Here is an 11,473-nt window from a genome sequence, read left to right on the forward strand (position 1 = left end):
AAAGGCTATTATGATGGTGCGCTTTATAACCGGGTGCACCTTATAGTCCAGAAAATACAACAATTATGTTTTAACAAAACATTAATAGTTTCTGGATAAAATGGAGAAAAAAAACTTCATAAATAGGAAAAACAACCCAAAATGAGCAAATCATTTCTTATTTTATTTTGAAAGATTCTATTTTTTTCTATATTTTTTTCTCAATTTTTACCACCACTTTGGCCGTGCATTGAAAGTTGGTCGTCAACTATTTCCGAGTGCAAGCAAGCGTGTTCTCGCCAACTCGTCGCCTCCTCATAAAGCCGCTGACGTTCTGCTGGACGTGTTGAAATCTGCCCGGCAACCAAGCTTGTATTTAGTGCGGCAGACACGCCTACAGAGGTGAGAGTGTCTGCATTCTTTACAAGAAAAAGGATTTTAGAGCTCCTCTGTTGTTTTTGTTTTTTTAAATCAAGCTAAGAAACTCGGCACACTACCTAGGGGACATAGAGCTGAGGTGTGATAACTTTTGATGTCTCTGGCAAATTATGGTTAAAAATATTGGTAAAGAGGCCGGGAGGAAAAAAACAGATTGAACAAATTTTTGGAATCTCCCGATACAGTCTCAAAAAGTAAGGGAACAGAACAAAAAAGACCTACAGGGTAATCAACACAGCCCAGAAAATCGTTGGCTGATCTCTGCCCATTCTGGAGGACATTGCCATCAACATTATAAAGGACTCTTCTCCTCTTTAACAAGGTGTCCTCTGGTAGGCGCTACAGGTTTCCTTAATACAAGGACGAACAGGCTCAGGGACAGTTTCTTACCAAGGGCCATCACCACCCTAAACAAGTGCCCAAAACTATGAAAAATGTATACCTTGCTGGTCGGGAAATTTTGGTGCTTCTATGTGTTATCACACTACTTTTCATTGCACTGTTATTACAACTTAGGCCCGCCTCCAAGCACTCCCTTGTAATTACGTTTGCCCATTTATCCTGACATACTTAATCTTATTTTACCCTTTTAAGTTTTTATTAGGGCAGCACGGCGGCGCAGTGGTTAGCGCGTGCGCGGCACAGTTCTAAGCTCTTGGGAACCTCCTGTGTGGGTTCAAAGCCAGCTACCGGACTTCCTGTGCGGAGTTTGTATGTTCTCCCCGTGCTTGCGTGGGTTTCCTCCGGGCACTCCGGTTTCCTCCCACATTCCAAAGACATGCATTTCAGGTGGATTGGCCAGTCCGAATTGTCCCTAGGTGTGAATGACCGAGCGAGTTGTCTGTCCCTGTGTGCCCTGCAATTGGCTGGCAACCAGTTCAGGGTGTCCCCTGCCCACTGCCCGATGATTGACAGGATGGGCTCCAGCACCCCTGCTACCCTACCGAGGATAAGCGGTGCAGCTAATGAGATGAGATGAAGTTTTTATTACGTGTTTATTTAATCTTGTTGAAAATGATGATAAAGACAATTCAATTTAATTCAATTCAAAATGATAATGAAGGCCAAACAAATTGTTCTTATATCTTTGTATCTCTATTTTTTTGCTTTTGTCACGGATGCCATGGCGCCAAATTAGCCCCGCCGGTGTGGCGCCAGCTGCAGCTCTATTTAAGCTAAGTGCTCTCACTCTTCCTTGGTCAGTCTGTCAACGAACCTCTGCCCCGCGAGACGTGGGTTTTGACTCGGTCCTGTTTCCTGTTTAATATCGGTTTCCAGTTTTGTTCCTGTCTAGTTTGTCCTGTTTAATTTTGATATCCTGTTTTGATATCAATCCTGTCTGTCCCGTTTTTTAATATTGGTTTCCAGTTTCGTTCGCGTCTAGTTTGTCTTGTTTAATTTCGATACCCTGTTTTGATATCTATCCTGTCTGTCCCGTTCTTTAATATCGGTTTCCAGTTTCATTGCCGTCTAGTTTGTCCTGTTTAATTTCGATATCCTGTTTTGATATCATTCCTGTCTGTCCTGTCCTGTCCGGTATCGACCCCATCCGTCCGATATCTCGTCGGCCTCTGGCTTCCTATCATTCCACGCGAGACTGCTGCCTAACGTGCATGACTCCCCATTTCCCGTAAAATAAAAGGCTTGTGTGAGAAACGTCACGCATTTGGGTCCTGATCCTGTTTCAGTTCTTTCAGCTTTTGGCAGAATTTTTACACATTCCATTCTGGTAGAAATAGAAACAAATGACAAAAATGGAGATAGGTCTTTTTAAAATGATAGCGACAATATTTAAGAATAAACAAACATGCACACATTTACATTTTTTGGGGTGTATAAATAAACCATTCAATAAAATCTGTTTTGAACAGCTCAGGATAAGTGCAAAGTAATTCTGTCCCTTTTAAGGAACTAAATCTGATTATATACATTAAAAAACTAAATGCAATACAGTCAGCTCAGATGTTAGTTTTCCATTGAATTGGATAAATAGCTTGGTTGATAAAATAAATACTTGTTATAAATAACAAGTAAATATAAATGTAGCGAGTGTTAGATTAATAAAATGTGTCACTGAACAAGTCATCACTATTGCATTTCCTGCTCAGGAGGTAAAGCGTCTTGGGATCAAGATGTCACAGGTTCGATTCCTGGCACCTCTGTGTTATACGGCTGCTCCATGTTATATGTCAAAGTGTCTTTGGGCATGACACTGAATCCCTAATGCCCCCCATAAGCAGGTAGGTGCCTTGCGTGGCTGTTGCCACTTATTTGAATGAAGTATTTAACCTGCAGTATTTATTTTATGTTTTAATGTATCCTTTCATTCACTATTCTCCCAGCAGTATCTCTAAGTGGTGTCTGCCCCAATCTTATAATACAACCATAAAAATACAGCTTGGTCCAGTCTTACCAAAGCTCTCTTGTACCCCCTTACTTCAACATGAGATTAGACTAGGGAACACTTTCTACAGATGCCCAAACACAAGAAATATTGTTTCTTTCTTTTTTTTTCTCCATAACAACTGCTCTCTTGAGCTCCTTTTTTCTTTGTCCAGATCTTGGAAGTTGAACACACGTCTATACACAGAATGTCTATGCCAACATCAGCTATTTGGAAGCTCTGGGGCCAAAACTGTCACCAAATCAACACATTTTCATCAATAATACTTTTCATTACCATTTTATATATAGGATCATATTTTCTACATTTTTTTTGTTTGGCGGGCCGGATAAAATAAGCCTGACGGGCTGTAGTTTGCTAACCTCTGACATACAGGCTTCTAGTTGTTGCTGTTTGTCATGTTATGTATCCCCCCTCCAAGAAACAAAAGACGTTTTTTGTGTCAAAGATGAAAAATGGATGGGAGAGGTTTTAAAGTTTTCCTGGAGACAGACGACCCCCGTCCACCCCCAGGACAGAACCTACACCGGATTTTATGGGGGAGGGAACCAAAGTTTGGAGAATAGTGGGAGGCACCACGTCCTGCTGGGATAGATTTCAGCATCCAGGCAAAACAACAATAGATTTGCCAAATGTATTCATCTTCTTTATATATATATATATATATATATATATATATATATATATATATATATATATTTTTTTTTATTATTATTATTTTTTTTTCATAGAAATACTCAAACAATCCTCATTCATTTCATATGCGTACATTTCTTGTATTAAAATATATATTTTAATGAATCTACCAGGATATTTACCATTGAGTATATATATATATATATATATATATATATATATATATAAAAACACCCAAAAAAATTGTTGACATTAACTTTCTTTTTGTTTTTTTAATTTTTATATTAGGATTGATGTGTATATATCTTTATAAATACATCAATATACTCAGCATACATTATTTTACGATTTTTTTTATATTGAGACATATTTTGGTAAACATTTTTATGAATAATTCTATTTTTAACTTTTTATTTTTATTTATGATTCAATCTTCTCAATAGCATTGAATTCTTTCTACCATATTTGAAGATTTCATTTTCAACTGTATTTATGTTCTTAACGTTTTAAGTCCCTAATTTGTAATCAATCTATTTTAACATTTCTTAATATGAAAACAATAATCAATTAAGAATGTAATTATTAAAATGACAGTATATAAAATTATATTTATTTATTTATTTCTCACCATTATTGTTTTTAAGTGCGATTAATTTTGATTTGATTTAAGAGCAGTTTTTTTCGTTTTGTTTTATCGATTTAAAAGGGAAGACAATCCATTATTTTTTACAATTTGAATAAAGTAAATAATTTAACATGCAATTATGTAATGTGTTAATATTTTTAGAGCAGTTTTATTTGCAACACGTTGCTTTATCCATGTATTATCATTTATTTATTCTCAAAAGTACACTGTGTAATATTTGACCACTAGATGGCACTGTATTGTCCTATGCGAACGAAAACCAGTGCCAAGAGCACAGCGTAGCAGCAAGATGCAAGACAAACATGGCAACGACTACTAGGATAGGTTTCCGCTATGTAAAAGAAATACAAATTTCTCGACCAATATTTATAAAAAATACCACTAATATGATAGTTCGTGTATTTGTGCTGGGTACTTCAGTGGTTAGCACATTTGGCTAACACGTGAAAGGTCACCAGTTCGAGACCGGGGAAAAACGCACGTTGGCCTGAAGAGGGATGGGCTGTACTTTCCCAAAACACACCAAGAAATGCTGCCCCTACAATTCATTTGGTTAAGGGATCCATCAACCGTTCAAATCAATGTTTTTGGTTTTTACTGAATGAAGGTTTTTTGTAGCACTAGGATGCACTAAATAATGCACACAGTCCCTTTAAAGGGGCAGTTATCCTATATGATATTTCTTATTTTTTTGCGATAACATCCACTATTCAATATTCACACATATATTTACTGTATATTAAGAATTATTTGTAGAATAAAACTTAAAAAACAAAAGGTATACCTTTATATTCACAGACCTGGGCACGTTAGTCCTCGAGGGCTTCATGTCCTCCAGGATTGCTAGAGGTAAGATCTCAAGCCCAAGTCCAACCCGAAATCTGGTTTGGGTCAGGCCTACAATGTAGATCACTATCTCCTCCCGAGTCCTCACATATAAAATATGAAAATTCGGGTGCACTTCGGGCCCTCAAATCAAGGTAATCGGTCAGATTCATCCTGGGTCGGGTTTTAATACCAGAGGTCCTGGGTTTAGTTGGATTATTTAGGCCCGATTTTACGGCTACAGCTTGCTAAAGAGCTGATCATTTGTATCACGAGAAACCTACAAAATAATGCAGGACATGCAGAAAGCTGGAGTAACCAGCTCTCCACTTGTCGCCGAGTAGTGATGACATCATAGCTGCTTGGGACTCGGGGAAAATGTATATTTTTATGGATAGTTTTATAAATATATTGATATGAATATATCAGTTTTCCTTTCACAAATTGTCCCCATTGACGTCTCGCGTCTTGTCCCAACCTGAAATCCGGCAGGTTGCGACTGAGCACAGATGGCTAATACATTCCAGGCATACCGAGAGGTCAAAGGACTGGGGGAGCCAATCGGTGGGCAGCTGACCGGCCAATCCCACCTCCCGCCTCCAAAAAAAACAAACCACGAAAATGTAGCGACCTGCCTTTTAGAACTTTGCCTCTGGTGCGTTCGGGGACACTCAATTTTGGCTTCAAGCTAGCCGACAACTTCATTTATTGCCTTGCGCCGTAGTGGGAGCGGACTTGACTTTTGCTCCCGTCCTCGCTGTGACTCATTGGGAAAAAAAAGGAAAGAATTCCCGCCACAGGTGCCGAGACTTGTTCGAGCGAGTCGGATTTTTCGCAAGCGGTTAATGATTCTGGGAAAGGTTACACACAAAGCTCAGTTAGCATGTTATCATTCAATCATTTCACTATTCAGTTTATTGTCTTGCTAGGTGAAGATATGCTAGCTTTTAGCATGTAGGACTTTTGGCATTTGAGGTTCAAATGCTATTGATACAAAACATAATTCATCTACCTTTTTTCTTTTACATATTAGCATCTCCACTGTTTGCATTTTAGCTTTGCATCTATTGTTATTGGACTTTTAGCATAACAGCTAAATTATATAGCGATAAACACCACAGGAGCTATACAGAAATTTTTACTCGCTGCCGCTATCTCCTGACTTGCGTCATCATTACAACCTTGGTCAGCTCATTCATGATGCGCGTGCAAGTATTTGCATTTCTTAGATGCGCTCGAAATCACTTCTTTTTTCATCATTCTTGGGGTTTGGGTTTCTGTTTGAACTCTACTTGAAGCAGGCCCCTTCTTACTTTCACAATTTTTACTCTTCACTAACAAATAGAAACAAACAGCATTACATCACTCTTGGGCACTCCCCCAACCCCCTATTCTGCCTACATAGTGCTTTCTGTCCTGAACAGCTTTGCTAAAAATAAGATAAAAGCAGATAGGTGCAGTATAAAATATAGCAGGGGAGTCAGTCAGGTGGATATTGTTAAAAAATACCTAATAGAGACTTTGGGACACCTCAAACAATGCACTCTACCTCCAACTTTAAATAATGGCTATTCTTCTACTCGTGCTTCTACATATTAGCATAGGTCGAAATATGCTAGCTGTTAGCATGTTACCATCGTATCAGTTGTTATAGAACCTTTTAGCTCTAAATGATGTAGGTATAACCACAACACAATGTTAAATTAATAATTAATCGTTTTTATTTTACACTCATGTTTCTACATATCAGCATCCAACGGTTAGAATATTTGCCTTGGACCATGTCAATTTTTAAAGCATCGTATTTATTTATCTTTCTTTGTATGGTTCTAGTGCGGCATGGCGGCTGGGTGGTTAGCACGTAGCCCCACTGTGCAGAGGTCTAGAATTCAATTCCAGCTACCGTGGCCTCTACATGCAGAGTTAGCATGTTCTCCTCGTGCCTGTGTGGGTTTCCTCCCACATTCCACAAACATGTACGTCAGCTTAATTGGCCGGTCCAAATTGTCCTTAGTTTGTGAATGAGTGAACGAGTTGTCTGTCTCTGTCCCCTGCGACTGGTTGGCAACCAGTTCAGAGTGTTCCCTGCCCACTCCCAGAGGATAGCTGGGATGGGCTCCAGTACACCTGCGACCCTACTGAGGATAAGCGGCGCGGATAATGAATGAATTAATGTACTCTTCTACATATTAGCACACAAAATGCAAGCATGTCGGTACAAATGTGTATAACTGTAACTTTAGCACTTACTGCGAAGAATGTTAACATAATGATGTTAACCTGTTAGCATTTGGGCTAAAATGCTACACTTAGTCCACAATCACAGGTCCCTCCTTGTCAACATACTAATGGTTAGCGTATTAGCATCACATTGATTTCTAAAAACAAACATTACAACAGGTTTCTGCCAACATGCTACATGCTAAGAAGTAAAAGCAAAGAAGCTTGCAACTTTCTCTCCACTTCTAAAAACATAAACAAGTGAGCTAGCTAACACGTGGCCCATTTCTCCAGTGACGACAGAGACGGCACATCGATTGGCATGTCTTTCGGACACTGCTGCCCATTTCTCTGGCGCTAATGCCCGTCTTTGTCCCTCTTGGCAGAGATAAGACTGTTAGCGACGTTGCTAATGATCTCCCGCTAGGACAGGAAGTGTGTCACGGATTGCTACTTGTCTCTGAGCCACTCTCACGCACTTACATTATTCCAATGATAAAGTCTATATGACTGACATAGCAGAGATTTTAGTCAATTCATTTTTTAAATAAATAATTGATTAATCATAGGGATATGTATTAGTGCCCCGTGCGAGTCAGGAGGAGATTAATAAACATATCAATAACCAATTGATTTACCATTTTTTAATTTATTTTTTATTTATTGACCCCAAAACATTTATCCTTTTCAATTGATAATCAATTGATTAATCGGAAGAGATATATATCCGTGCCGCTTTTGAGGTAGAATAATCCTAACCGAAGGATTGTGTTTTTATTTTGAGATACATTAATCGATTATTTATTCGAATAATCAATCGACCCCATTATTTATTGATTTATTATTTTTGTGATACAAAGGTTATTGAGATTACTTTTCACAAAACTAGTGCGTCGCTGGAGTCTCGTGGCGTAGCATTTAGCACTTATGCCAAAGGAAGTCTTGTTTGATCGAAATATAAATTGGTGCACATGGAAGTGAGTTGAAGCATTTCATTTTGATAAAAAAATGTGTTTTTATTTTCTTTATTTTCACATATTATGTATTGCGAGTTTGGCAAGTACAGTAATTAAAGTGACTTACAGTAATGTAATAATTTCACATTTTGAGCGTTCTTAATGATAGTACGTTTACGCTTTGTAAAATATAATAGTTACTATTTTGTTGCACTCTAATGTAAAAAGCCTATTTGTTCGTGCGAATAATACATACTGTCCCTTTAAGGTTAGGTGTTGCTTTATTTATTTATTTATTTATTTACACTTTAGCAAAAATGCATCAGCATATTTGTGAGGATTTACAATGTAGGCCGTAAAAGAGGATTAAAAAAGGTCTTACGAGCAAAATCGGATTTCTTAGGAGAAAAAAAAAGGCACTTGTTCGAGACAAAAGCAACTTAAATTTTCCGGTAACCTGTTACTTTTCAAAACGAGTAACTAAGAAGTAAAATAAGAGCTATTCTTTAAAATACATTTTAAAAGAATTTCACATTTGTAGACTGTTTTAGGTATCAATATTCTGTATCCGCTGCAGAAAATTGATAGTAGAAAATAGGATAATACATTTATGACAATCTTATACATTTTAAGTGAAAGATTATGTCAAGTATTTCTTTACAAATATTTGGAGGGAATATTATGTGTTGGTGGTATCGATAAGTATCAGTAAATATTTTTTTTTATTATGATAGCAAGTCAAATGTTTGTATTTAAGTCTATATTTCTTTTGTCACAAGCAAAGTAATTTATACATCAGATTATTGTTTAGCCTAGGGCTATTACGTAGTATTTGTATATTTATCATTTATACCACAATATTGATGTATACATCCATATATTTTACGTATTATTAGTATTGTATTAGCATTATTTATTCATTTATTAATATTTATACATAAAATATTTCAAGACGATTCATGTTGTCCGTGTAATATTTGAATTCAATGAGAAAAAAAAAGTCGTAAAAAATGTTTTTTACTCACAGTACTATGTTGCACAATGTGGTTTTAGCTGAACTAATTCCCATAACCCTCTTTTACAACGTTGGGGCACTGTGAGTAAATGTAGTGTGATGATGAGATAAAATTGAATGTCTTTTCCTAGGTCATCTACATTCCTAGTGATCTAGAGATTGGGATTCAGTGCTCTCACTGCTGCGATCCGGGTTTGATTCCTGTGTCCAAACAATTCTGCGCAAATGCGATCAGCGGTATTTGTCAACTGATCAATCAAATATGGTAATATACTACCTTAAAATCTTGAGGTTTTTTTAGGGAAACAAAAAAAAATTCATTAGGAAAAAATAATGTGGCCCGGAACCAAACGACATATAGCTTGGTAGAGGTCTGCACCTTGGTGGTTGCTGACCACAGTGTTAAAATACTTATTAATATATGTTCACATTTTAAAAGTATTTGTGGGCCCTGTACTATTACTTCGGGCCACTCCAGGGCCAAGTGACCACAGTTTGAGAACCATAGTTTTTTTGTTTATTTTCACAGGTGTTACCTTAGTTTTGAAACATAGTTACTCAATGTCTTTCACAACTCGTTACTTTGGAGAGAAAATCATAAAGAGTAAATACTATTTCTAAGAGGTGGGGTGGTCGTATGATGTGTTCTTAAAAAACTTAAAATAGAGTACTTTTCATTTAAATGTTAACAAGCCCATTGAGTTCAAAGAGCCCTTATAATTCTTTTCCACTGCGCCTATCTGCATTTATCCTACTTTTAGCAAAGCTGTTAAAGCTCCGTAGCACATCAGGTAGGAGAAAAATGGAGGCAGTGGGGGTGGGAATCGCAGAGTGACGTTATTCTTGTCACAGCAGTTTTTTGTTAGTGTAGCCTGAAAGTGGTGAAAGTAAGAAAAGGCCAACCCAATTTCCCCAAAAGATGAAAAAAAATAGTTTATAAGATATGTCTGAAAAATGTATGTAAATGAACACGCAACATAAGCTGCTTGACAGAGGCCAGAAGATGGAGTCATCGAGTGGAAAAATTATACATTCTAGGCAGGTAGATACTGTAAAAACTATTTTTTAACGTTCCTTAAAAATGTTCACATTTAAAAAGCATTTGTGGCCCCTTAGCTCTCACTTAAGACCATTTGGGGCCCCGGTGACCACAGTTTGAGAACCACTGTTTCTATTTTCTGTATTTTCACAGGTGCTACTTCAGTTTTGAAGCAGAGAAAAGTTTTTTTTTTTTTTGCTGGGATGAGATCTGTAGAAAAAGCGGGATCGGGGCCGCTTTTGTACGGGCTCAGAAGTCCGGATCCGGTTCCGCCCACCGGGTGAAAGCAGGTGGCACTTGTTTCCGAACCCCCTCCCCAAATAGAAAAAAAAGCAAAAAGATGACTTACAGGTATTTCCTGGGCCCCTGCGTCTGTTCGTGGATGGCGACGGACAAGCCGAATAAACTGCCTTCACTTTGGGCTTCCTTGATGAGAGGGAAGCGCTCGTCCACGTTGAAGGCGGCACACGGCGGCAGGGGGGCCACCAGAAAAAGAAGTAGGGACGTGCACAAAAGGGGCCGAGGAGGGGACATTTTCTTGCAGGGGGGGAGAGAATTTGAGCGGGGATCCGTCCGTCAGGTGAGACGCGGAAGGCGGCCAAGCAAGCAGGCAGGCAGGCAGGAAGGCAGGGACCTCCCCACGGAGTAAGTGCGCGAGCGACGTGTGTGCGCGCGCTTGCGAGCGCACTTATTCACAAGGTGAAGGGGAGAGAGAGAGAGATAGGGGGGGAGAGAGAGAGAGAGAGAGGGGGGAGAGAGAGAGCGAGAGAGAGAGCGAGACAGAGAGAGAGAGAGAGATTGAGAGAGAGAGAGAGAGAGAGAGAGAGAGAGAGAGAGAGAGAGAGAGAGAGAGAGAGAGAGAGAGAGAGAGAGAGAGAGAGAGAGAGAGAGAGTCTATCTCTATCGTTCTCTCAACCTCTGTCACAATTTCTCTCTAAAATGTGTGTTGTCTCTCTCTTTCTCACTCAACTGCACACTCTCGGGCTCTTTCTCCCTCACTTTCTCTGCCTTTCGTTCCCTTCTCTCTCTCTCACTCTCTCTATCATGTGCTTTCTATTGAAGTTTTCTCTCTATCACGTGCTTTTCTCTCCCTCTGTCCCGCTATCAAGTTTTCTCTCTCTCTCCCTCTTTCTCTTAAGTGATGTAATTCGCTTTTTCTCTCTCTCCCTCTATCTTGCTCTTGATCTATAGTGCTTTTTCTCTCTCTGCCCTTTTCTTTATAGTGCCCTCTCTCGTGCCCACATGCATTCTCCCACCCTCTCTTGTTACAGCGTTCCTCTCTCCATCCATAATTTCTCTCCCTCTTTCTCACTCT

The 11,473-nt window shown here is 38.8% G+C and overlaps 1 protein-coding gene across 1 annotated transcript in view; it reads right to left on the reverse strand.

Moving 5' to 3' along the window:
- itga3b (integrin, alpha 3b) overlaps positions 1-10,792 on the reverse strand; it is a 46,618-nt gene extending 35,826 nt beyond the window's left edge. Inside the window, exon 1 of the mRNA XM_088323033.1 lies at positions 10,508-10,792. Coding sequence (XP_088179159.1) covers positions 10,508-10,692 — 185 coding nt within the window. The 5' untranslated portion in view covers positions 10,693-10,792. The remainder of the gene's footprint in view (positions 1-10,507) is intronic.
- Positions 10,793-11,473: the final 681 nt, after the last annotated feature.

This window comes from Urocampus carinirostris, chromosome 19 (genome assembly GCF_059441175.1).
Source record: "Urocampus carinirostris isolate Australia breed hairy pipefish chromosome 19, RoL_Ucar_1.0, whole genome shotgun sequence".
Classification (NCBI taxonomy): Eukaryota; Metazoa; Chordata; class Actinopteri; order Syngnathiformes; family Syngnathidae; genus Urocampus; species Urocampus carinirostris.